The sequence below is a fragment of the Chinchilla lanigera genome, unplaced genomic scaffold (assembly GCF_000276665.1).
Source record: "Chinchilla lanigera isolate Chin_1 unplaced genomic scaffold, ChiLan1.0 scaffold00158, whole genome shotgun sequence".
In the NCBI taxonomy this organism is placed as follows: domain Eukaryota; kingdom Metazoa; phylum Chordata; class Mammalia; order Rodentia; family Chinchillidae; genus Chinchilla; species Chinchilla lanigera.
Genome location: NW_004955559.1, coordinates 1,917,301 through 1,942,753, shown reverse-complemented (window position 1 = coordinate 1,942,753; position 25,453 = coordinate 1,917,301). Strand labels below are relative to the sequence as shown.

Sequence of the window (25,453 nt, the reverse complement as noted above, 5' to 3'; positions counted from 1 at the left end):
AGGAGGAGCCGGGCCGGGCTCGGGCGGCCGCGGAGAGACGCGTTTGTGGCGTGAAACAGTTTATTCTCTGCAGAAAGGGAGGCCTGGGCCCAGCGAGCCGCTCCCTTTTGCTCCCCAGCCCCCCAGTCCTCCCGCCTTTGTGCCCCCTCTCCCCGTGCTCCATTCATGAGACCGCTAGGTGCTCACTGTTCAGATCTGCCCCGCTCACAAACCTCCAGCACCCAAGCTCGGGCCCTCCCGCTCCGGGACGCAGTTCACCCACAGCTCCGGGCGCGGTGGGAGCGGTGTCTCCCCTTTTGTCCCGAGGGGTCCTCCTCGTTTCCCCATATTCGCGTGGGGATGCTCAGCCACCTCCTCCCCCGAGCAGTCCCGGCCTGGCTGAGGCCTCGTGCGCTGTGCCAGCACCCGAAGCTCGGGGACCTTGTGTCCCGGACTGTGACCGCTCCACGCGGGCACGAGCGGCAGCCTCAGGGCCGCCCCCCTCGCCCCGCGCGAGGGCCCCAGTCTGGCTGCTGGATGCCTCTGAGCTCCGCCAGCTTGGAGAGACCGTTGTCACCAAACCTCCTGCGGGTCGGGGACAGGTAGCGGAGGCGGCGGGCAGGGATCGGGGGCATGGGGCTGCCCCAGGGCTGGCACCGGGCTAGGGGCCGGGCCTCTCCGGCGCCCCGCTGTCTCATCAGGGCCTTGGCAGGGGTGTCCTTGGAGCCCCAGGACTTGAGCTGTGGAGGGAAAGGAGAGGTGAGAGGTGGGGGTGAAGGAAGAGGAAGGAGGAACGGGGAGGAGGAGGAAGGAGGGGAGGGGGCAGGGGCAGAGGGGAGCCCTGCACCCCAGGCCCACACAGGGGGCCACGCTGCCTAGGTTTGGAGGGTGGGGAGGAACCGGAAGTGGCTGGCAGCTCCCGAGGGAGCAAATATTTGCCCAGGGCGTCGCTGCCCAGGGCCGAGGCAGCCGGACCGGGTGGAGGCCAGGACCTTGCCCCCTGCCCGGCACCCCGCCCCAGCCTCTCCGAGCCGCAGGCCCTCAGGGACTCGGAAGGCTGGAGGGACTCAGGGACATGAGGGCCTCGGGGAAACTGAGGCTGGAGGGCACAGCCCACACAGCGACGGCCTCCAGACCTGCCCCCCACCGTGGCTCTGCTGCACCCCTGCGGTCACCCGCGGCACAGCCCAGGACCCTGAGGCTCAGGGAGGACCTCGCCTGCCCCGGGTCCTCTGGCTGGTTGGAGCGGGCTCTGTGGGACCCCCTGTCTAAGCAGCTGGGGGCTGAGGGGAGCTCCTCTAAGCACTCTGGCCCCCTTTCCCTAACACCCCACCATACTCAAATCCAGAAAGGAAGCCGGGGGCTGGGGATTTAGCTCAGCGGCACAGCGCCTGCCTGGCAAGTGCAAGGTCATGAGTTCGATTCCCGGTACTGGGAAAAAAAAAAAAAAAAACCAGAAAGGAAGCCCAGAGTGGTGGCAAATGCCTCTTATCCCAGCCCTCGGGAGACTGAGGCAGGAGGATCTCTGTGAGTTCAAGGCCAGCCTGGACTGCATAGGGAGACCCTTACTCAGAAAAGCAAAAAAAGATGGTGGTTGGGGGACACCAGAAAGTGTGGCCTCACTGGCCTGAGATGAGGACATCACGGAACAAATACAAATAAATTCCATTTCGGAAATGTGTTGGTGACATTGTTGTTATTTCATTTCTCCTCGGGCCTGCACTTCTCACCACACTGAGAACCAGGGCAATTGCTCAGCCCGTTTCCTAGGCAGGAGCCCTGAGGTGTGGAGAGGGCGGGCGTGAAGCCAGGATTCTCACTCTGGGCTCAGAGGTCTCTGCAGCACCCCAGATCGTGCGCTGCCAGCACAGGGTACGGCTGCAGGGCATGGGTGAGCAGTTGTAAATGCAGGTGAACGCTTTGGCCTTCCTGACCCACCAGGCACCAGGCACACAGTAAGCCTGGGAAATGCTTCCTCCACTGGATGTGTCAGCACTTGCCTCTAATTCCAGCTCTCTAGGAGGCTGAGTCAGGAAGATCATCAAATTCAAACCTAGCCTTGGCGGTTTAGTGCTTCAGTGAGAGCTTATACCACCAGGCCCGGCATCTCCAAATTTAAAAATAAGTAAATAAATAACGAAGGACTGGGGATGTAGCTCAGTGCAAAGCCCTGGGTTCAATCCTGAGTGCCACAGAAAGGAAGAAAAAGGAGGCAGGGAAGGAGGGAGGGATGCAGGAAGTAAGGGAGGAAGGAGGGGCTTCCTGATTTTCTTGGGGGCAGCAGGGACCCTGCGGGCCACCCCCCAGACCATGGCAAGGGCCATCCCTCTCTGGGCCTCTGCCACCTCCACTCAGGCAGTGGCCACTGGTCTCACCTCACCGTCCCCGTCGCTGGAGCCCGACAGCTGGGACAGACGGCTCAGGTCCCACAGGGACCGGCTGGGCCGGGTGGGGGGGCCGCTGGCCGTCCGGGCACCCTGCACGCTGCGGAGGATGTCGCTGAGCGCGGGCCCCGCTGGCACAGGGGCCTCCTTTTGGTCCCCTTCTAACAGGTGGCAGGCAGCCAGGCGGTGGGCCAGGGGGCCGTTGGGCGGTAGCGGCAACACGGGGGCGACCGGACAGCGGTGGGCCACACGGTGCGGGCTCTGGGCCGGCAACAGCTCCCCAGGGACGCCGAGTAGAGGCCCTGGGGTGGGCGCGGGTGGGAGAGGCCAGGAGGCTGCATACAGCGTGCGGAACTCGCGGCTGAAGGCGTCAGCGATTTCTCCGGTCAGCAGGGTCAGCAGGCCTCGGTGCAGGCGGGCATCACTCCACGTGAAGCTGGGGACACAGGGTGGGGGTCGGATCTCCGCAGCCTGCCTACCTGCCCAGTGCTGGCTACCTGACCTTGAGCAAGCTGACCTCTCAGGACTCAGCTTCCAGCACTGCAGAATGGGACAACAGAAGTCTCCACCCTGGGCTGGACATCAGCATGGCCTGAGATAGTTCTACCACCACTGGAGCCAGGCTGGAGGGGGTTTTGTGGTTTATTCTGAGACAGCCTCTGGCTAGGTAGCCCAGGCTGGCCTGGAACTCACAGCAATCCTCCTGCCTCAGCCTTGCAAGTGCTGGGAGTATAGGTGCGTACCACTACACTCAGCTTGAAATTTTTTTTTTTTCCCTTGGTACCAGCAATCGAACTCATGACCTCATGCTTGCTAGGCAGGCACTGTGCCGCTGAGCTATATCCCCAGCTCTCAGCTTGTAATTTTTTTTTTTTGGTTTTTTTCCGGTACCGGGAACCCAACTCAAGACCTTGCTCTTGCCAGGTAGGCACTTTGCCACTGAGCTAAATCCCCAGCCCTCAGCTTCTAATTTTAATGTACTTGGTGAAAATGTCTTGCTAAATTGCCCAAGCTGGGCTCCAATTTGCCTCCCAGAGTGCTGGGATCACAGGCGTGGGTCACCATGCCCGGCTCCCACAGGGCTGTTTTAAGACCATGCTCCTCCCTAGAAAGACTCCATTTATCAAGCATTTGTCATACACCTGGCTCTGAGTGCTTCCGCTCGCTCGGTGCCTCCGTTGGCCCATCTGTAACGCGGAGCCAAAGCGCAGCCAGGTGCAGAGGTGAGCACAGGGGTCAGGCTCCCTGCCAGCAGCCAGCGTCCTCGCTCTTCCTGGCCCCAAGGTGACCAGCACCAAAGCCTCTGGTGCAGAGCTTGGCTTGAAACACTCTCCACACGTGTGTAGCCCCAGCACTCTGGAGGCCGAGACAGGAAGTTTGCTGCAAGTTTAAGGCCAGCCTAGCTACAAAGTGAGTTCAAGGCCAGCCCGAACTGCATAGTGAAACCCTGTCTCAAAAAAAATGAAGGAAAAGACAAAAAAAAGGAAAAGAAAAGAAAGGAAAAGAGAGGAGAGGAGAGGAGAGGAGGGGAGGGGAGGGGAGGGGAGGGGAGAGGAGAGGAGAGGAAAGAAAAGAAAAAAGAAAGGACAAGACCACCTCACTAAATGCCCTTCTCACTCCTAGCCTCTCCCTGGGGCTTTAAGCCCAAGTAGGGGACCTCAGGTGTGTCATATTCTTGTCCCAGGCCTCAGATGAGCCATGTGGAAAATGGGGTTGCCATGGGACCCGGGAGCTGAAGTCACAGCAAGGCACTTGATAGCAGACGGGCGGCAGCTGGTGTCCTGCGCCCTTCTCGGCAGGGCGACGTCCCCACTGGGTTGCAGGTGGGAGGGCTGAGCGGCTGCTCGGAGGGTGACACTGCCCCCACCTGTGACCTCACCCCCAGGGCGGCTGTGGAACCTGAGGGGTCTGTGAGGTAGCACATTCCGCTCACAGACCCGTGGCACCCCATGCGAGGGACACAGAGCATCGGAGGCCAAGGACAATCCAGGTGCTGACAGAGAGGCCCGGACGCCACTTGCCCAGCAGTTCCACAAGCTCCGCGACGCCCCGGCCTGGCTCGGGCACCACCCCTGCCGCCAGGCTACCATGGTCCTCGGCTGGCTGCGCCTGCTACTGCTGGCGACCACGCTGCCGCGGGGCACAGCAGGCATCAAGGACTGCTTCTTCTGCGAGCTGACTGACTCCACGCGCTGCCCCAGCACCCGCATGCACTGCGGGGACGAGGAGGACTGCTTCACGGGCCTCGGGGTGGCCCAGGGCGTGGGGCCCGTCATCAACAAAGGCTGCGTGCGCGCCACCAGCTGCGGCCGCGAGGAGCCCGTGAACTACATGGGCCTCACCTACATCCTCACCACCTCCTGCTGCTCAGGCCACCTGTGCAACCGCGGCCCCAGCCCCACAGGCCGCCCAAGGGTGACAGCCGCCACCGGCCTGGCGCTGGGCTCGCTGCTGCTCCGGCACCTGCTGTGATCCCGGCCTGGGACTGGTCCCCCACACTAGCTACTTCCCCACCCGCCCCTCCCCCCATTAAATAGGCAGAGGCCCTGGACAGCCTCTCGTGGCCTCAGCTTCATCTGTTCTAGGCTGTGTACCTGGAGCTGGGAGCTTGGAGAGGTGCCATCTGTGGGTCTGACTGTGCTGTAGTTCTTTCTTCTCTCTTTTTTTTTATTTTGTTTTTTCCTGAGACAGGGTCTCGCTGTGCAGTTCAGGCTGGCCTTGAGCTCACTTTGTAGCCCAAGCTGGCCTTGAACTCGCAACGATCCTCCTGCCGCAGCCTCCCGAGTGCTGGGATCACAGGTGTGTGCCACCACGCCCCACTTGTTTTGTTTTTTGAACCACTTTGCGGTTCAGGTTGGCCTTGAACTCACTGTGGGGCCCAGGCTGGTTTTGAAATTCTGGAGATCCTCCTGCCTCAGCCTCCCAAGTACTGGAATTACAGGCGTGAGCCACCATTCCCAGCTGTACTACTATAGTTTGTTGATGCTGAGAGGAGTATCTTTTCACACTGGGATCAAGAGGCTTCTTTCTATTGATGGCACCTTAGAGCTGATGAAATATGGTATTAATGACAGCTGGGGCTCACTGAGTGCTGCTTATGTGATATGTTGGACACTGCACCCTCCAAGCTCCCATGAGGTTGGGAAGGTGCATACTCTCCACTCCAAGACACCCCAGTTCAGCTGGCCGAGGTTTTTTTGTTTGTTTTGTTTGCAGGTACTGGGGATTGAACCCAGGGCCTTTGCACTGAATTACAGCTCCAGCTCTTTCTACTTTTTCAGTCAGGGTCTTGTTAAATTGCTGAGTTGCTCAGGCTGGGCTCCAACTTGTGATCCTCCTGCCTCAGCCTCCCAGAGTGTTGGGATTACAGGCATGCAGCACCACACAGGAGAGTGAGTATGTCCCTGGCTGGCAGCCTGCACATCAACTGGGAGCTTGTCAGAAATGCACGACCTTGGGCCCCATCCCAGGCCGGGTGGAGACAGAGTGGCACGAAGGAGAGTCCTCTGCAGGACTCTGAGACACTCAGGCTGAGAGCCACTGCCTGAGAGCCATGGGTCTCACTCTTGGCACTTCCAAGAGCACCCAGCAGAGTTTTTGATTCTCCTAATGGTGGGTGGTAGAACTCAGCATCCTCAGTGCACACGGAGTCCCCAGTAGTCAGTCTGAATGCAAGTGGCTCCTTTATAGAAATCTTGTTCTAGAGGCTTGTATTTCCCTCTTCTGTACTGGGGGAAGCTGAGGCCCAGAGAGGTGAAATAAGTCACCCACTGTCACACAGTGAACTGCTAGAGTTTGAATCCAGGCCACCCAGCCCCAGAGCCCACGCTCCAGTTTTCCAGATTAGAAATCCTTGTGGTGCACATCTGTAATCCCAGCACTTGGGAGGCTGAGGCAGGAGGATCGTTGCAAGTTAGAGGCTAGCCTGGGCTGCAAAGAGAGTTCAAGACCAGCCTGAACTGCATAGCGAGACCCTGTCTCAAAAAGACCCAAAAAAAAAAAAAAAAAAGTATCCCGGACCAACCAGAGAAAGGGCGGGGTGCCGGCACTCAGCCCCACGCAGGGAGCAGGGCTGGGTTGCAGGTGTGGGGGCCGTACCTGTAGGACCCTGAGATGACCCTGTCGCCATCCAGCAGCACAAACTTCTCCTGCACGTCGCCGCTCACCTGCCGTCGCCTGCGACTCTGGAAAGTGCAGCCCCGCACAACACGGACGTCCAGGTTCTGGGTGGGCAGCGGGGAGGACGGGTTCTTGGGGCATCAGGAGGCTCAGGATCACCTCGACCCAGCAGCCCAGGGCGCCAGGGGAGTGCACACCCTGTCCCCGTAGTGGCATGGGCACAGGATGCCAGAGGACCCTCCCAGTGCAGACCCATCCCGCCGACCCAGGACCCTGCAGGAGGCTCTTCTCTGCTGCCCCTCAGAGCCAGGGGAGTAGGGGCGCCCGGGTCCCTCTGTCCTGCCCCTACCTCTGTGGCCCAGGGGTTCACCCGCAGCTTCCCGGCCAGCGCCAGGAAATCAGGCAGCCGCCGGCGATCCAGGAGCAGGTACACAGGGATCCAGCGGCGTGTGGCTGCGTCCACCAGGTCCGAAAGCAGGTCTGGGTCCGTGAAGACGTCCATGACCACAGCCACCAGCTGCAGGGAGAAGAGGGGAGGTGGACATGTGGGTGGAGCCCAGGGCTCAGGGACACTCAGTGGGCGGGGCCTGGCCCAGGTGCCCTGCGCGGTGGAGCTCTGGACTCTGGAGGCTCTAAGGGCCTGTCCTCCGTGAGAGTTCAGGGGAGCTGAAGGGGGACCCCAGGACGCTGAATGAGAAATGGTAGCCTTTCTAAGATCCCCAGCCTTGAAATGCTGGAATACTGCCATAAGAAATCATATCCACATGTCTGTAATCCCAGCTCTAGGGAGGCTGAGGCAGGAAGATTGCTGCAAGTTGAAGGCCAGCCTGAGCTGCACAAGGAGACCCCGTCTAAAAACAAAAACAAAAAAAAACCCAACAGCAACAAAAAGTCATGTTAACAATGATGAATTGTCCCCAGGCTGAAACACGTGTCCAGAGTAGCTCTGTTCCTGGTCAGTGGCTGGACACCTTCAGAGGACACTGGGTGACTGCCTGGGTGTGAGGGACAGTAGGGCTGACCCGCTGGGCCACTAAGGCACACTTAAGGGACCCCTCTGTGCTGAGGGCCAGGACCAAACACCAACTTACCAGCCAGACAGTCCAGGTTCAAATTCCCTAGGCCACTTACATCCCTGTGCCTCAGTTTGCCCCTCTCCTCAATGGGCACAAGAGTCCCACCTCACAGGGTTCTTGGAAGACCATGGGGAGGACTTAGCACACTACTACTGAAAGCACAGATTCTCTGAGGCTGCAGGAGGTGCCTGTACCCTCCCTGGGGGAGCCCAAAGTCCCTGGTGACAGGCACATGAGGGGATGCCTGAGACTCAGGGAGGGTCATAACTCGGTTCCAGGGGTGTGGATGCTGCGGGGGATGGGTCCTGGGGAGCAGAGCTGTGGACGTGCAATGCAAGTCCCAGAGGCCAAGGGAGACACGGCTGGAGCCAGGCAGGCGAGCACAAGTCCAAGGGAAGGACAAGGGCACCACGACACCCACCTTGTGAGCAGCCTGGATTTCTCGGCGCACCAGCTCCTTGAGGGGCGGGTGGCCCTCGCTGGGGGGCTGGGTGTACAGCTGTGCCCGGGTGATGCCCTTCCACGCGCTGTCCTCCGGCCAGCCCAGCCGCAGCAGGGGCGCCGGCTCCTCTGACTGCCCGGGCCAGTATGTCAGGCTGCCCACAGCCCCGGTGGCGGTGGTGGCGGCTCCCGCAGCCCCGCCAGGCTCCTGCCCGGCCTCTGTCCAGTCCTCAGCGGCCGCTGCCAAAGCTTGCACCTCCTCCGCACTCAGAAAAGGCCGCAGCCCTTCCTGCTGCACGCAGGCCTGGAAGGCGTCGGCGCCCTCGCTCAGCAACGCCTCGATCGCCAGCCGCTGGCCCTCGGAGTACAGGAAGGCAGGGCTGGCCTCGGTCAGCGGCAGCGGCCCGGGCCCCACCTCTGCCTCGTCCAGCGCCGCCAGCTGGGAGGCTGCCATCAGGCCGCGCTGCGACGGGCCAGGTCACCCAGGCTCTGGCTGTCCCTGGAGGATGGACCATGGGGGACCTCCAGGGTGGCCCTGCCGACGTCCCCACAGCTCCCTGTGGCTGTCCCTGGCCCACAGCCCCAACAATTAGGTCACCAAATAACTGCCCACTCTGCCAGGCTCCCAGAGCAGCACTACAGCAAAGCCCACTGCCTAAGGGCCAGGCTGCGCACCTGACACCGTCCCCAGCTGCATGACCCCTCAGCTAGTCACTTCTGTCCTGCCACAGGACAGCCTCCAGCCTGCTGGCCACAAAATGCTGCAACCCAGCCTTCAGCTGGTTCCAACGGCAGGCTGGGCCTGTCACCCTGCTGTCCCTGATGGAACAGGGGCCGCCAGATCCTCAGCCACCTCTTCCCCAGCCTTGCTCCCTGAAAATCTCAGCACGCCCACCTGGGGGTCCCCAGCTGCCCAGGCTCACTCACCAGCCCTCCCTGCCACCCGTGACCCTGACCACCCACCTAGGCCAAGGCCGGCATCCTCAGGGCGCCCCGCACCCTGGTGTGCCAAGCCCACCAGGCGTCCGCTTTAATCCCACCGGCCCACACCTTCTTCCTGGTCAGGGCCACTCTAATCCTACCCTGTCCGCTCCCAAGCCCCAGCTCTCTGCCACCCAAGCACCTGGTCTCCCAACCACAGCAATGGCCCACCGAGAAGGCAGAGGAACGGAGCCAGGCCTCCCTCCTGTACCCGCACCACAGACCTCTACCCTCCTCTTCCCATCTCTTGCCTTCTCAGAGGTCGGAGAACAGGACCGGAGACCTCTTCCTCTACCTCTGCCACTCTTCCGGGCCCTGCCTGGGGCCAGGGAACCCAGCCCCTAGTGCAAACACAGGGAGGGCCCTACGGGCACCACTGCCGGGCACCTGCTCAGGGACTGGCCACCTGCCCGGCTTCCTCACCTGTTCCCACGTCCGCCCACCGCAGCCCCGCCCCCAGGTGCCCTGGTGGAGGATGACAGCATGAGGAAGCAGGTGTGGAAAATACGATCACCAGGAAGGAGGTGGAGCTCAGGCTCAGGGGACCCAACAGGTGCAGTGAAATAATACTGTGCGTGTGCAAAATCAAGAGCTCACGCCCAAGGATAAATCCCCAAACCAGGTGCGTCCCCCTGTGCGTCCCCACCTCCCTTCTCTATCATCCCAACCTGTCCCCCAGTGACACAGAGGGGGCCATCAGAATCCACAATCTTTTTATTAACAGTACGATCCAGCATTAGTTCTTGTAGCCTCGGCTGGCCCGCCTGCCTCTCGCGCGCTCGAACTTCCGGCCCTTGGAGCGGACATAGGGTCTGTGGGAAGAGAAGGAGGGTCAGGAGCCCACCTCACGGTGAACAGCGGGCCCAGCCCCCTTCCCACTGTGCGGGCGCGCCGCTGGAAAAGCCTGGCAATGCAGGAAGCCAGGATGCCAGGGGGTGGCTGGTGAGGAGCCCCGGTGGGGCCTGGGGTCCCAACCCGAGCTGCAGAGCCCGGCCGTGCTCACCCCCGACCCAGAGTGCCCTACTCACGGCGGGCAGCAGCAGGCCCTGTACTCACTTGGTGTGGCTGTGCGGCGTTCCCGGCGCCTTGCCGAAATGCCGGTAAACCTCTCGGCCCTTGCGCGGACCTGGGGATGGAGCAGGGGATAAAGCAGGGCCCTGCACCTGCTGCAGGAAGCCTCTCCCTTCAACCCTCACTGGGCTGAGGCTAATTTGCTGCAAGGTGAGGGTGCACCCTGACCTCTAGTTCACACGATCCCGCCACAGAAGTCACCAAGTCAAGCGCCACTTACCAGAGAGCAGAACTGTGCCTCGGCCTTTAGGGGAGTCCAGGGCCAGCTGGTCAAAGGTGAGGATCTTACCCCCAGCCTTGAGGATGCGGCTGCGGGCCCGGCTGGTCACGCGCAGGGCACAAACCTGGACACAGGACAGGTGGGGTCACCACTCACCGCCCTGGCTACCTGCAGGGCCTGAGAACCAATACCAACCAATCCCAGGAGCTCTCAGGCACACAGCAGCTACCTTCCAATGACCCCTGTGTCATGGTGTGCAAAAGCTGCAAGACTTGTTTTTTTTTGAGTCTTGCTATGTAGTTCAGGCTGGCCTTCAATTCATGGCGACCCTCCTGCCTCAGCCTCCCAAGTGCTTGAATCATGGGCATGCCCCACAATGCTCAGCTAAGACTTTGACTAAATGGCAAAGAAAACCATGTTTGAGCCCAGGCTGTCTGGCTCAAGAGCCAACATTTTCAACATGATCCAGGAGGAGCCCCCTGAGGAATCCCCCGTATCAAAGGCCCCATGCAACCCTAAAGGCCACCTGGACAAGTGAGATGCCTGCTGCAACCCAAAGAGGTGGCCGAGACTTACGTGTCACCACAGCAGGCCAGGCCCAAAGCAGGTCTGACACTGACTTAAGCCCTACCCCACTCACCTTCAGCTTGGGCACCTCCAGAACCCGCACGTCATCGGTGACGGTCCCCACGACCACTGCTGTCTTATTTTCCCGGCCAGGAAGCTTCATCTTCCGGATCTTGAACAGATGCACATCACCTGACCTGTCGTTCTGGTGTTTAAATCCACCCACCCCCTACCCCTGGATTCTGCAGGCATGCAGAGGCCTGGGACAGTGCTAAGCCTGCCTCACCTCCTGCACTACAAGCCTCTCCGAGATCTACTTCAGGAAATTTGATGAGAATATTCAACACATCCCTCCTGGAAAGTTTTGGTTTTGTTTTTAGTACTGAGGATCAATCCCAGGACTTCTGCACCAAATGACCTACATCCCCAACCCTTTTTGAGACAGGGTTTCGCTAAGTCCTTAAATTGCCCGAGTTGAGGTCTCACATGAGATCCTCCTGCCTCAGTCTCCCAGAGTGCTAGGACTACAGGCACATCACACCTGGCCTTGGACTTGAAGCTATCATAACTACCTCCACCTTACAATGAGCCAGAAAGGAGGCCAAGAAGCCAAGCCAGTTGTCCACAGATACTGACTCCAAGTAAGGCTCGAAGCCCTGCACCTACTGCTGCTCGCAGGGCACAGCTCGAGTCCCCAGACCAGCCACTCACCATCCGGGAAAGGGAGAGGGGCGGCCGGTTGGTGCGACTCATGAACAATCTCTTCAGCACAACCTGGTTGAAGGTAGAGTTTGTTCGTCGGGCCAGAAACCTGTAGAGCTGAGGGGGAAAAAGGAGGCCTGAGGACACAGGTCAGGGGCAGATGGGCGATTTCGGCTGGGAGGTTCTGAGGGCTCTTCCCATTCTGTGGAGCCGGGGGACCAGCAGATCTCGGTCCTTCCCGACTGGAGATCAGGAAAATTTCCTCCCCACTCCGAATGTGCTACAGCCCAGCAGCCGAAAGCACTAAAGCGCGGGGATCCTTGCACCAACAGCAGAAGACTTGGGGGGCCCTGCCCAAGCTCCCAGGCCCCAGCCTCACCTTGACCAACAGCCTCAGATAGATGTCCTGGCTCTTGGGCTCCTTGCGCCGGACCTTGCGGTCCTTGTTGTGGCGGATGTCCACTCCCTGCAGGGATGAAGGGGAAACGATGGTTCCAACTCTGAACCTGGGCAACTGTGCCACGGACGCTCCCCGTGATCCCTTGTCTCCCACACCACGGAGCCCGCTTCAACGGGAGCTAGAGCAGCCCGCAAACCCATCAGCACCTGTCACATCTTAGCACGGCACCTGTTCGGACCTGCAAGTGTTAAATTCCCAAGTTGCACCTTCCCAAGAACATGGGTCTCACATTACGTGCCCGAGACCTCCTGTCATACCAAAACCATAACCACAAGTACAGCAGCTCAGTAACAACGACCCACAACTTCCACTCAGGATAAGACATGAAGAAGAGCCTCTGACACTGCCAGGCACACAGTCTGGCTGGCTGTCCCACTTGAGAACTAAGAACACGCAGGAAAGCTCGTCACTTCTACACCTCCTTCCTACGCTTCTGAGTCGCTGAGCTTTTCACACCATCAACTCTAAGTAACTATGGATTAGCAGCTCTCATCTATTCAACACTTAAGTCCTTCTGATGAGAGCCACCTACGAGTGATGTCTTCCCACCTCACCACTCGGGGATGGGACCACCTAAGGGCTGCAACTGGAACGGAAGCCCGCTGGGGCCCAACATCCGGGTACCTAACTCTCGACTCCCCTCCCAATCCCACTTTCCAGACTAAGGAGTGACACACGCAGACAAACCAGCGAAGTGGCTGAAAGTGGGCACACCCCCAGCCACGCAGCGCAGGACCCCAGCTCCGCCATTTCTTGGCTTGCGGCCCCGATCCCATCACTTTCCCTCCCTATACCTCAACTGGGTCGTCCGCTCAGGGGAGACAACAGCAATACAAGACTGTGACCCACGTCCGGCCTCTAGGTCCCCAGAGTAGCACCCCCGCCTTGGAAATCGCTTCCTTCAGACACTGGCGAAACCCCTGCACCCCTCTGGCACGGCCCCATCCCGAGCCCGCCAAGGATGGCGTTGGATGATCAAGCCTTGAACACCCCAAGGCACGCTCACCATGATGGCGACTCCTCTTCAGCCAAACCCGGAAAGAGAGAGCGGCAGTGGGATGGGCGGGGAAAGCCTCCAGCGCGCGACGCCCTAATGACGTCTTACGAGTCCGACGCGACGCTCTACCACGAGCCGGCCTTCTCTATGGCGAGTTGAGTGACTGACTAAATGGGCGACAACAAAATAGGGTTGAGGAATAATCAAAGAGAAACAAGCACCACGCGCAGGAAGGAAGGGCTAGCACGTCGGGGGCCTTTCTAGCTCTACCCAGGCGCTGTTCTCTATATGCTTCCGGCAAAAAAGGAAACTGGGAGCAAGAGAGGCGCGTGGGGCTAGAAAGAGGTAGTGTGCTGCGGCGCTCTGGCCTGACACCGAGGGCCTCTCAGTGGCTTCGGAGGACCTGGTGGGCCGGGTAGTGCTGGTGAGGAGGCGGAGCTGGCGGGTCTAGTCCTCTCCAAGCCGCTCGCGTTTGTTTAGATTCACGGTTGCCTTCTTTCGCGCTGAACTCCTGGGCTAGGCGCAACCAAAGCTCGGAAGTTGTGCTAGATATCCAACCCGAGATCTCCTTGCTGAAACTTAATCTAGAGCACCCTACATATCTAATTTTTTGGTTCAGCTTCCGCGCTCCCCTAGGTGGCCCTTCCCTGACCACCTGCTCAGCCTCTCCCGCCAAGGAGGGGCTGCTTTTTTCTCCACCAGAAAGGTTCAGCTGGCCCAGCGGTTTCGATGTGAGGGAGGCACAAGGTACTGGGGTCCCAGGGATCGCGTCCTGAGGGCCTGGCTTGAGGGGTGGGATGGAGGGAAGGAAGGTGGGTGATAAACTCCTTAAAGAGAGAGACCCAGAGCTAGAAATTCAGAGGGGAGGAAGTGTGGAGACCCCGTGGGAGCGGGGATGGAGACTTGAGGGTGGGAGCAAGGGGGAGGGGACGGGGGCCCAGAGGGAGGTGGAGACCGATGAGATGGGATCTGCCCAGACTGTACCCGAGTTCAGATCCTGGTTCTGCTGCTATTAGTGGTGTGACCTTGGGCAAGTCACTCTCTGTGCTGTACTTTTCCATATTTAGAAAAAGGAAAGGATAATAGATCTGACACATGGGATGTTTTCCAGGATTATATAGGTTAATAAAATTGCTTTTGGTCAATGCGTTTTGCGCTTAAGTGATCCACAGCAATTTGCCTTGTTAGCAGCACCTTTTTGACAGAACCAGACTGACTGGTTGATGCAGTAACCAAACTCTCTCATTCCTCTGTTCTCCACAGAGCCTAAGCCAGGCTTGCACAGTGAGTCCTGACTCCTTGTACATCCCAGACCACCGTCCTATGGCCTCAGACCCAGGGCCAAGGTCTGTTGATGTACCAGGACAGAGGGCCACGGATGAACCGACACCTTGAATCAGAGGAGCAGAACCAGGTAAAGGTCCATCTGAAAGCCAAGATTGCTATTCCCTGGGACCACATCGGTCGATATCCTTCCGTCCCTGGTCTTGGACCTCCTCTTCAGCCTTGAGTGAATAGCTTTCCTTCCACTTCCAGACAGGGCAGGTGTGGCCAAGAATGCAGGGGCTCCCAAGAGTCACAGCAAATTCTTGTGAGCTAGAGGTCCCCTTCTCCTTTTCTTCCTCCATCTGCTTCCCTTCCATGTTCCCTTTTCTCTAACTTGATGACTCAGAGAAAGCTCAGCTTTTTTGGTCAGGGCTTTTTTGGTTCCAGGGCTCTGAGCTCAGTTGCTCTGTTCCCTTGCCTCAGTCCTCCTGGGATTCTCTCTGTCACTTACTCTGTCTTCATGAGCTGCTTCTGTGGGATGGATGCAAGATATATTTGTTTGGCAATAAGTGAATTGTCTCCTCCTCATTTTTTTTTTTTTTTTTTGAGTGCCTGTGTGGTACTAGGGATGGAACTCAGGTGCGCTGTACCACTGACTACATCCCCAGCTGTGTTTTGTTTTGTTTTGTTTTTGAGATGGCTTCATTAAGCTGTCCAGGCTGGCCTTGAACTTGTGATCCTCCTGCCTTAGGCTCCTAAGTGCAGTAGCTGAGATCACAGGTGCGTGCCACCACCCCTGGCTCCACTTGTCCCGCTTGGCCCTGTCTCATTCTGCATATGTCTCTCTGCAGTTCTGCCTGTGGCTAGATCTTTGCCCGGCCTTTAATGCTGTGTCTCTTGTATCAAGGTCTTCCCATTTCTTCTCTCACTTCCAAGTCCTTTCGGTTTCTGGACTTCAAACATTCTTTCCGTTCCTCACCCCTGACCCAGAGGGTTCTCCCTTTGTGTCTGTTCTGCTATGTGATTAGTCATTTCCTGGTCAGATGTTTATCTCGTGCTGCCTCCACTCTGGTTGGAATCCAGAGTAAATAGTGAATTAATGAACTTGTCTGGAGTGTTCATTGCAGAAGTGCCTATCTCGGTCTGTCTCTGTCATTTTCTGGAATTTCTTGAGCCCTTACTGTCCACTTTCTCAACCCCACTGCTTTTGTCTGTTTAGATCTCTGCTTTTCTCTGTGCCTGGGTCTTGTAACTGTCTGAAAGACACCCCACCCCCACCCTCCACCCCCGTTGCCCTGCCCTAACTCACTTATTACCTATCTTTGACTCTGCTTCTCTGGGTCTCTACCTCCTCTTTGTCAAGGGTTTTTGTTTGTTTGTTTGTTTGTTTTGACCGGGAATCAAACTCAGGACTTTGTGATTGCCAGGTAGGTGCCGTGCCGTTGAGCTATATCCCCGGCCGTGTCTAGGTTTATTACTAACTCTGGTTGCTTATTTCTGGGCCTCTGGTCGCTGCGTTAGGGTTCTCTCTCTGCATCTAAAGACCTCTTATTCCACGCCCCTTTCACGTTTATAAACTCAACGGATGGGCAGGGCCCTCTTGCCCTCAACAAAGAAGGAGGCACCAATGTAATCTGCAAGGGTGTGATGCTCCTTCGGCTGTGTCTGTGCCCTCACTTACGATGGCGGCTGGCCTCCTGAAGCGCAGTGCACCGCCCAGTTTTTGTGCTCCCCTGTAGTAGTGGGACCGAGCGCTGAACTCGCGAGTCGTCTGGCTCCGCCTCCTCACGCTCTCATTGGTGCGGTACAGGACCGCCACACAGTCATTGGCTGAGCAGATGCACACCCTCCCCCCCACCCCTAGGTCTGATTGGGGGCGGGCGTGCAGACTTGATGGGGCCGCATGGAGGAGGACCCGGCGAGTGAGGAGGGTGCGAGGATCGGGGCAGGGACCCGAGGGAGTGTGTGTGTTTTGGAATTGGGGTGCTGGGTGGGAGATGGAAATGGAAAAGCAGGACCACGACTGAGGCATCCAGGAATGGAAGCCCAGGCCCAGAAATGGAGTAGAGATGGAGGCCCAGAGACAGAGACTTGAGCTGTGGTTTGGCAGTTTGTGGATGCAGGGCCAGGCCCAAGGCTTAGGCACCCAGGGACAGAGCGCCAGGCCCAGGAATGGAGGCTGTCTAGGGCTCTGTGCCTGAGCCTGATTTGAGGTTCTCCCGGGGAGGGGGGGCTGTGCTGGTGTGGAGGTGGGGCAGACACCCCGGGCCTCGGGGGAGCTGCGGAGCCCGGGGTGGGAGAGTTGGGCAGCGGAGGCCCGGGGCGAGGCCACAGATGGGGGCGTGTCTGTGTCTGCTGTAGGCCGGGGAAGGTGAGAGGCAGGAAGCTGGGCGGGCCAGGGGAGGACAAAGGTGAGCCGGAGGAGGAGGAGGGGGGCAGCAGCTGGGCAGAAGCCGGGGAAGGGACCTCAGTCCTGGCTCCAGCTTTTTCCTAGAGAGCAGGCAGCAGACACCCAGGTCAGTGCTCGGAGACAAGTCCTCAGCCCCTGCCCCTTTTGAGCACTTGCATGTGGCGTCTGCCGCCTTGATTTCCGCGTCACATCCCCGCCTCCTGCCTCTCCTCTGCCCTAAGCGTCTGTTACCTTTCTTTTTGGACTGAGAGACTCTTACTGTCTTTCATCAATCCAGTTTCATCTCATTGAAGCTCTTCGTTTCCACCCAGCGTTTCTCTGTCCTCTTTCTGTGCCTGCCTCAGCGATACTGTTCTCTCCACCTGTGGATGACTCAGTGTGCATGTGGGGGTTGCTGTCCCCGGCTCAGCCTATTTCTGGTTTTGTCTGCACCCTCAGATGTGCTCCTGTGCTTTATATTTCCCCAAAGCCTTATCATCTCCCAACACATTTGTTATTTTACTGTCTCATCCTGTCTTCCGGACCTCCGATTAGAAGGCAAACCCAGTGCAGGCAAGGATTTTTGTCAGCTTTCTGCTGCTTGCTGTCTGCTCCCTGGCTGGCACACAGAGGGTCCCGAATAGCTGTGTGGAGAAGAAGTGAATGACCGTTTGCATGTCCAGGCCTTTCAGGGCGCTGGCCTTCCTGTGCAACCGCCTGTGTCTCTGGCTGTCCCTTCCCACCTGCCAGTGCCTCGTCCTGTCCACAGTCCCTGCCTCGCCTCCCATCTATCTCCCAGTCTCCCATAGGGATCCTGGACTCTGACCCTTCCCTCCTCCCTCTCCACAGAGACTGGAGCAGCAGGTCACCAGGAGTTGGGGCCGCAGGCCTAGGAGAGCCCTGCACAGGGCTGAGGCCATGGCGCCCCCACCAGCACCACTGGCTGCCAGCACCCCGCTCCTGCATGGCGAGTTTGGCTCCTACCCAGCCCGAGGCTCACGATTTGCCCTCACCCTCACGTCACAGGCCCTGCACATACAGCGGCTGCTCCCGAAGCCCGAAGCCCGGCCCCGGGACGGCCTTGTGCCCCTGTCTGTGATCTCAGGCTGCTGCACCCTGAGAAGCCACAGTCCCTCAGACTCGGCGGCCTACTTGTGCATCTATACCTACCTTCGGGGCCGCCGCGGGGGCCGCCGCCGCGCTGCCCGCACCTTTCAGGCCGATGGGGCTGCGACCTATGAGGAGAACCGCGCCGAGGCCCAGCGCTGGGTCGCTGCCCTCATGAGTCTGCTCCGAGGATTGCCGCTGCCTGGGGAAGACGGTGAGGCCCCGGGCAGCCGCTCGGTCCTGGAGACAGGTCTCTCTCTGGGGCGTGTGTTTTGAGAGAGCAGGACACAGACAGGGCTGGGCTACGAAAGCAACAAACGCAGGCAGAGAGAAAGGGATTGTCAGCTGCTCCACGGCTAGATGCTGTGTCTCTCCCCACCCCCGCCCCGGTCTTGACCACAGACAGATGAGTCAGAGGCTCCCTGGCACTGACAGCAGCAGACTGAGGCAGGAACTGCCACCACCCCCATGGCAGGTGCCAACACGGATATCTGGGGTGCCCAGGGAGTCCAGAGATGGCATCTAATACGATATGTGGAGGGTCAGAGAAGGCTTTTGGGCTGAGCCTCTGCGGCCCCCAGGGTCTTCCAGGGCTCCCCATCTGATGAACTGTCCTTAGGCTGTGAGGTTCCTGCCAGCTGCTTGGAGCTCCTAAGGGGTGGTGATAATGAAGGAACTTGGTCCTGGCTAACAGGTGTTCAGGTCGCTGCGCCTTTGTCTTTCTCAAGAATACGGGTCCAAAGGGCACTTGGCCTCACACCCAGCCCTGTCTTTGTCCCGACACTCCCAGCAGGCTCCGGGTGCTGGCCCTCCCCAGTCCCGTGGGGGCTGTTCGAAGGGACTGTTTCCAGGCCGAGGGGCCTGGGTCTCCGGCCTCCGTAGACCCTGCCCTCTCTCTGCAGAGATCACCCCTGAGCTCCTTCCACGGCCGCCCCGGTTGCTACTCTTGGTCAATCCTTTTGGAGGACGGGGCCAGGCCTGGCAGTGGTGTGAGAACCACGTGCTGCCCATGATTTCCGAAGCTGGGCTGTCCTTCAACCTCATTCAGACAGGTACGGGCAGGGGCCCCGGAAGCGGGGCATGGCCAGGACTCCTGGGTCCAGGGAGAGGGATTGGCCGGGAAGGAGACGGCTGCCTGACCTGCTGCTTTGCCCCTTTAGAACGACAAAACCACGCCCGGGAGCTGGTCCAGGGGCTGAGCCTGAGCGAGTGGGATGGCATCGTCACCCTCTCAGGAGACGGGCTGTTCTATGAGGTAGAACAGGAGATCCTGCCCTTGACCCTGAGCCCTGGGGGGCCAGAAGGGTGGGAGCTGGGCTCTGAGCAGGTGGTCTCCTGCCCTGCAGGTGCTGAATGGGCTCTTAGATCGCCCAGACTGGGAGCAGGCAGTGAAGATGCCCCTGGGGATCCTCCCCTGTGGCTCAGGCAACGCACTGGCTGGAGCTGTGAACAGGCATGGGGGGTAGGTTGGGCACTCCTGCTGCAGAGGATGAGGGCACGTGGGGGGATGAGTCCTCCTGGGGCAACGGGGACCCCGTGTCTCCCCTTCTGCCAGACCCACTGTTGGTCCAAGAAATCAGCCTGGCTGCAGGATGCCACACTACCAGCCTGGCACTGTGGCCTGTCTGTCTCAGCTCTGTCCAAGCGACTAGAACTGCCTGGCACGCAGATCTGCCCGCAGTGGCAATTATTCAGAGTCAAGTGGGCCACTTGGCTGCACCAGGCTCTGGGGCAGGGCATTGCTGGTCTCCATGCAGTCTGCTTCCCCATCTTTGTTTCTCTGCCCTGTGCTCCAAGTCTCTCACCCAGCCCCATTTGTTCTTTCCCACCCCGGCCGTCCATCCCGGGCCGTGAAGGTTTGCACCAGCCCTGGGCCTGGACCTGCTGCTCAACTGCTCCCTGCTGCTCTGCCGGGGTGGCAGCCACCCCCTGGACCTGCTTTCTGTGACCCTGGCCTCAGGCTCCCGCTGTTTCTCCTTCCTGTCTGTGGCCTGGGGCTTCGTGTCAGATGTGGACATCCAGAGCGAGCGCTTCCGAGCCCTGGGCAGAGCGCGATTCACCCTGGGTACAGTGCTGGGCCTCGCCACGTTGCGCACCTACCGTGGACGCCTCTCCTACCTCCCCACCGCTGTGGAGTCAGCCTCACCAGGCCCTGCGCATGGCCTGCCCCGGGCCAAGTCAGAGCTCACCCTGGCGCCAGCCCCAGCCGCACCTGCAGCGCACTCGCCCTTGCACCGCTCAGTGTCTGACCTGCCCCTGCCCCTGCCCGTGCCCGTGCCCCAGCCCACCCTGGCCTCCCCTGGCTCGCCTGAGCCCCTGCCTGTGCTGTCCGTCAATGGTGGGGTCCCAGAGCTGGCTGGGGACTGGGGTGGCTCTGGGGAAGCTCCATTGTCCCCAGACCCACTCCCGCCCTTACCCTCAGGCTCCCCCAAGGCAGCTCCACTCCCTCCCATCACAGAAGGGCACCAGGAAATGCCAGCAACTTCTGGACTCCCACCCAGTACCCCTGCTGCGCCAGCAGCCTCTCCTGGGGGCCCACAGGACCACCTGCTGCCTCCGTTGGGCAGCCCACTGCCCCCAGGCTGGGTGACACTGGAGGAGGATTTCGTGCTGGTGTTGGCCCTCTCTCCCAGCCACCTGGGTGCCGACCTGCCCGCGATTCCCCACGCGCGTTTTGACGACGGAGTGGTGCACCTGCTGTGGGTGCGGGGCGGGGTCTCGCGGGCCATGCTGCTGCGTCTATTCCTGGCCATGGAGCGCGGGAGCCATTTCAATCTGGGCTGCCCGCAGGTTGGCTACGCCCCGGCCCGTGCCTTCCGCCTGGAGCCGCTCACGCCCCGCGGCTTGCTCACGGTGGATGGGGAACTGGTGGAGTACGGGCCGGTGCAGGCCCAGATACACCCGGGCCTCGGTACGCTGCTCGCGGGGCCTCCAGGCTGCGCCGGGCAGGGACCCTGAACCTGCTGGGAATGCGCCAAGGACAGGACCTGGGCTACAGTGCGGCCTGGCTGCCAGAGTTGGGGCGGCGCCCCCCAAATGCAAGGGTCCAGGGCCCGCCACTAGAGAACCGGAAGTGATGCCGGGGGTGGCCCGAGCTCCAGGCTCGTCCCCTGGCTAGTGCCTGACCGGCGAGGGCCAAGCTTGGGCTGCTGTCCCCGGTGGGATCCTAAGTCGGTCCTCGCTTGCCTCCCGCTCACAGTAGGTGGGGGGGGCTGGGGGCGGAGCCTGCCTCGAATCGCCCAATGACCGGACCTGGAATGTATGAGCTGGGAGAGGCCTTAGCTAATTGGCCAGGTAGGGCTGGGTCTCGCCCTATCCACTCCGGTGCCTCCACCTAACTGGCCAATCAGCCTAAGAGGGGCGGGTCCCCGGGGCTGTCGCTCGGATTTGCACTAATAACCCGCCCCCACGATGTGGGGGCGGGGAAATTCATTTCTGTGTCCTGTGCGTCCTCTGTCCCCAATCTAAAAAGCAATTGAAAAGGTCTATGCAATAAAGGCAGTCGCTTCATTCCTAGACCTTGACCCCTTCCATCCACAGCCCGCAATCAGACCTTCCAGCAGCTCCTGGTTTCTGCGGATAGCTGCCAGGTCTGCCCGCCGGCTGCAGCCATTGTCACCTGCTGGTCTCGCACCAGGGCCAATAGCTGCCTTGTCCCCCACAACAGCTGGCTCGGGTTCGCAAGATTTATTTAGGATCGTGTTAATGGAGGCGGTGGGGGAATGGGGTCCCCGACGTGTCCGGAGCACACACGGGACCCTCCCCGCCCCCGCAAGGGAGCGGGGAGGCTCGCTTTTTCTTAAAAATATAAATGTATTTATCTGCATCATCACGTCCCTGGGGTACCCAGCGGGCCAGCCTGCGCGGGGAGGGAAGAGGCGACAGGGCGCAAGTCTGAAGGGGGAGAGGAAGAGGGCTCTCACAGGGCCCCGTGCTGGGCCTGGTAGCGAGACAGCACGGCCCGGTAGTGCGACAGCTCTTGCCGCACCGCTACCACCTCCTGCCGCAGCAGGGCGTTCTCCTTCTCCAGGAAGGCTGCCCGCACCGTTATCTGGTTCTCTTTGAGCCGCCGGGCATCGCGAGACCGCTTTGCTGCCTCGTTGTTCTTGTACCGTCGGCTCCAATACTTCTCGTCCTGGGGTGGAGGGGCGGGAGGGCACTGAGGTTCAGCGAGAGAAGGGAGGAACAGCTTCTACCCACCCCCCCACACCCTTCCTTAGCCGGAGGGATCAGGGATGTCTGATCTCTGCTGGATGGGATGGGTACCCAAGGGCCTGTCCTTCTGGGGCTCCTAACAAAAGCTAAGGCATGATGGGCTGGGGATATAGCTCAGTGGCATAAACGCCTGCCTGGCAAGTGCAAGGTCTTAAGTTCGATTCTGGTACCCGCCCCCAAAACCCCCTAAGACATGAGATAGACCCTCACTTCCAAGCCGCTCCCTGTTAAACAATGGGCCCTGCAGTTAGTCCTTGTTTGCTGAGGAAGCTTGTTCCCTAGCAACAGAGCCTCAGGTTGAGCTCATCCCAGTGAAGAGCATTGCCCTATACATCACCTTTGCAGATCCTGATTGCTGGAGCCAGGATTATAGCTCAGCTGCACAACACCTGCCTGTCAAGTTCGAGGTCCTAAGTTCGATTCCCAGTACCCCCACAACGCCCCTCACAACAACAGATCCTGGTTGCTAAGGAAAACGTAGGCCCTCTAGTGATGGAGTTTGGTGTCTCCTAAAAATCCTTCCAGAGCTGGGCCTCTGCTGACCTGGTTGCCAAGGCAACCTCATCCCTCCTCAGCAAACAAAAGTGAAAGACTGCCCAGGATCACTGGGACCATTTTAATCTCACTTTTGTTTAATTCCTGGTTGATAGAGGACTCAAGTCTTAACAAAGGGACCCATCCCGAGATCTCCCCAGTTATACCTAGGGTCCTACAATTCTGCTATTTCTTGTTAATGAAAGACCACACCTCGATAACAAGGGTCATCCAGCTGAGAAAGATGCTTCCTTTAGCCCCATTTAGTTAATTCCTGATTTCTAGGGCACATGTAGTCCCTAGCAACCTGGCCTTGCAGCAAGAGAAACCTCTGATCTCCACTGAGCTGCTAGGCAGGTCCTAGTGCTGTGAACGGCCAGGGCAAAGGCTTGTGCGAGCAGCCCCTGCCAACAAAGACCCCAGTGCGGCACAGCCAGCATGCACAGGTAACCTCAGTTCAGAAGACGGCCCTGGCTGCTGTTGGGAGTCTCAAGCATCTCACTAGTGAGAAGTCCAGGGCCCGGGAACAAACCTGCAAATCCTGGTAAAGCCTGTATCCTAGGCAGAAGCAGTCATTCTGAAGATAGCCCAAATTGGAGGTCAAAGGCCCAGCCTGGCGGGCTGCTAAGCGAACTTGGAACTTGAATCCGGCCCCGCTGAGAATTCTGGGTCCATGTCATCAACCAGACCTAGCATGGTTGGCTGAGTCTATAGCCCACAGTGAAGCTCTTCGTAAATCTCAGGCCAAAGCCCCTCCCCACAGGACCCCTTGGCCAAGGACTCATCCTTGGCTGCAGGGTGGGAAAGCCTAACAGCTCATGCCAGTGAGGAGCCCAGGGCACCGCTAGCACTGGCCCTGTCCTGGCCGCACCTGTGCCACATGCAGCAGTTCTCACCTTCTGCTCTTCTGGCACCTGAATTTTCCTTGCCTTCTTCATGATTGGCTGTGGCTTCAGTTCCTCCTCGGAGAAGCGGTGTCTCCGAGGGTCAAAAGTCTCATGGCCTGGAATGCTTGATAGGGCAAGATCAGCTGGGTCAGGTTCAAAGGTCATCAGCACCTCCACTGTGTCTGGATCCACAGGACTGGGTGTATCCCGAGATGTCAGGCCTTGGGGAGACAGAGTGTGTCACACAAGGCACATTTGTTGGGCAGTAGGTTCTCAGAGGCTACCCCTGCCCAGGTGAATTACCCAGCATACAGAGGCCCATGTGGAGTCTATCATAGAGCCTGCCTACCCAGGCATCGACCTCTGGAACATAAAATGCAGGGTGCAAGGATGCTTGGACAGTACCAGGGTGCAAGGATGCTTGGACAGTACCCAGCCAACTCCACCTTTACAGACAGGCAAACTGATGCCCAGTTATAACTGACTGGCCTTGAGTAACATGAAAATCATGTGGTAGTTTCTGACTCACTTTCTTTTTTTCTTTCTGGGTACTGGGAATCGAACTCAAGACTTTGTGCTTGCCAGACGGGCACTTATGCCACTGACCTATATCCCCAGAACTCATGCAGTAGTTTCTAAAACTTCAAGACTAGCCAGGCAAGGTGGCACATGCCTGTAATCCAGCACTCAGGAGGCTGAGGCAGGAGTGAAATCTGAGGCAAGCTTGGGCTACAAGGCAAGTTCCAGGCCACCCTGGACTACTTAGGGAGATGCTGTCTCAAAAACAAATAAGTGAAATGAAATGAAACTTTAACCCAGTCATGGTGGCACAGACTAATCCCACCACCTGGGAGGCTGAGGCAGGAGCATCCCTGCAAGGTGGACCCTAGCCTGGGGTACATAATGAAACCCTATCTCAAAAAAGTAAAAAATAAAAATAAAACTTCAGGACTTCAGATTCACAGTGGTCTTTCCCTTTCCACTGTCTAACCTAAAAACTATTTTCTAAATTCCTGGTCAAACCGTAGACCCTAGGCTGTTTAGAGAAGAGGACTGAAAAATTAAAATGACTGAGTTATTCGCTTGGAAGGGTTAGGGTAGAGAAATGCAAACGGCTCAGAGGTTCCAAAAGGTTGGTTCGCGAGGAGGTGTCTATGCCTTTAAGCGAGAGCAAGCTGAGGCCAGTTGAGGACACAGGTTCGGGCAGAGTCACGTGCCACCGCCTGCTTCCTTCTGCCCCTCCCCCGCCTCACGTTCCCAGCCCCGCCCCCCCGCGCGTGACAGCGAGCGGCACCCAGGCGGGAGGGAGGGCTCACGTGGCGCGGAGTGTGCAGCTGGGAAAGGGAGGACCCTGCTTCTGCCTGGAGGTCAGGCCTGGGGCAGGTGCACCCAGCAATCTCAGGCTTGTGGTCCGACCCTGGTGACCACCTTTCCTCCTGCTCCTTCGGGTCTCCATGCCACCCTCTGATTGCAAGGATCTCGGGCCCCCGATCTGAGGAGATCGTCAGAGAATATCCTGTCCCACGATTCTGGGATCCCCGGTCCCTCTCCGGAGAACTGAAGATCGCGGAGGATCCAGAATCCAGATCCCGAATCCAGATCCCTTCTGTAGAACTCCAGGACCCGGGGCTGTGGCGCCCCTATGGGGGACCCACGGACCTAGACTGTCAGTTCCTGTCCCGGCGACACAGAAGTCTGCCCACCCCCTGCCTTCTCCGACTTTAGAGGTGCTAGGAGTTAGGGTCCCAGCCCAGTCCCACCGATTCTGGGCTCATCCCCACCAAATAAGTTCGTGTTCCAGGCTTCCCGTCCCGGCTCTAGGAATGCCCGGACACTTGTGCCCACTTCCCACAGACAATTCCACGATTTCTGTGGACAGGAGTCCTAGAATTCGGAGTCCGGAGTCTCCTCCGTAAGGATTCGGAGACTCGGTCCCTGACCCGGTAGCGAGCTCCGAATCTGGACCAGTCTCGTCTCGTCTCGAGACGAGTTGGGACTCTGGCGCGCAGCCAGGGTCCCACGGTCCGCGAGCGGCGCCGCAAGCCCCGCCCCTCGGAG

The 25,453-nt window shown here is 59.1% G+C and overlaps 5 protein-coding genes across 10 annotated transcripts in view; 2 read left to right on the top strand and 3 right to left on the bottom strand.

The window, feature by feature from the left end:
- Nucleotides 1–46: 46 nt before the first annotated feature.
- On the bottom strand, nucleotides 47–9,409 carry Fam83e (family with sequence similarity 83, member E). Of its 2 annotated transcripts, XM_013509066.1 has the most exons (6): nucleotides 9,232–9,409; nucleotides 7,980–8,498; nucleotides 6,832–6,999; nucleotides 6,462–6,586; nucleotides 2,355–2,799; nucleotides 47–719 (listed from the first exon to the last, which is right to left on the bottom strand). In XM_013509066.1, the coding sequence occupies exons 2-6, from the start codon at nucleotides 8,451–8,453 to the stop codon at nucleotides 468–470; spliced, it is 1,464 nt and encodes a 487-aa protein (XP_013364520.1). In that variant the 5' UTR covers nucleotides 8,454–8,498; nucleotides 9,232–9,409; the 3' UTR covers nucleotides 47–467. The 2 variants fall into 2 exon arrangements, with proteins under 2 accessions (XP_013364520.1, XP_005413006.1); XM_005412949.2 differs by having other exon boundaries at nucleotides 7,980–9,409.
- Spaca4 (sperm acrosome associated 4) lies at nucleotides 3,965–5,007 on the top strand. The gene has a single exon (XM_005412948.2). It carries the CDS (start codon nucleotides 4,452–4,454, stop codon nucleotides 4,833–4,835), a length of 384 nt encoding a protein of 127 aa, XP_005413005.1. The 5' UTR covers nucleotides 3,965–4,451; the 3' UTR covers nucleotides 4,836–5,007.
- A 267-nt stretch (nucleotides 9,410–9,676) lies between the features above and the next one.
- Rpl18 (ribosomal protein L18) lies at nucleotides 9,677–13,111 on the bottom strand. The gene is made up of 7 exons (XM_005412947.2): nucleotides 13,007–13,111; nucleotides 11,920–12,006; nucleotides 11,550–11,657; nucleotides 10,912–11,010; nucleotides 10,272–10,395; nucleotides 10,037–10,106; nucleotides 9,677–9,792 (listed from the first exon to the last, which is right to left on the bottom strand). The coding sequence occupies exons 1-7, from the start codon at nucleotides 13,007–13,009 to the stop codon at nucleotides 9,717–9,719; spliced, it is 567 nt and encodes a 188-aa protein (XP_005413004.1). The 5' UTR covers nucleotides 13,010–13,111; the 3' UTR covers nucleotides 9,677–9,716.
- A 192-nt stretch (nucleotides 13,112–13,303) lies between these two features.
- Nucleotides 13,304–21,275, top strand: Sphk2 (sphingosine kinase 2). 5 transcript variants are annotated; one of them, XM_005412946.2, is made up of 7 exons: nucleotides 13,304–13,744; nucleotides 14,261–14,411; nucleotides 17,679–17,973; nucleotides 18,662–18,811; nucleotides 18,920–19,014; nucleotides 19,106–19,221; nucleotides 19,616–21,275. In XM_005412946.2, exons 2-7 carry the CDS (start codon nucleotides 14,352–14,354, stop codon nucleotides 20,715–20,717), a joined length of 1,818 nt encoding a protein of 605 aa, XP_005413003.1. In that variant the 5' UTR covers nucleotides 13,304–13,744; nucleotides 14,261–14,351; the 3' UTR covers nucleotides 20,718–21,275. The 5 variants fall into 5 exon arrangements, with proteins under 5 accessions (XP_005413003.1, XP_005413000.1, XP_013364450.1 ...); XM_005412943.2 differs by having other exon boundaries at nucleotides 17,502–17,973; XM_013508996.1 differs by lacking the exons at nucleotides 13,304–13,744; nucleotides 14,261–14,411 and adding an exon at nucleotides 15,021–15,043 and having other exon boundaries at nucleotides 17,502–17,973.
- A 156-nt stretch (nucleotides 21,276–21,431) lies between these two features.
- The window catches only part of Dbp (D site of albumin promoter (albumin D-box) binding protein), a gene marked incomplete in the record, with an annotated part of 5,899 nt that continues 1,877 nt past the window's right edge, over nucleotides 21,432–25,453 (bottom strand). The window contains 2 exon segments of the mRNA XM_013508997.1: nucleotides 21,432–21,894; nucleotides 23,405–23,616. Coding sequence (XP_013364451.1) covers nucleotides 21,679–21,894; nucleotides 23,405–23,616 — 428 coding nt within the window.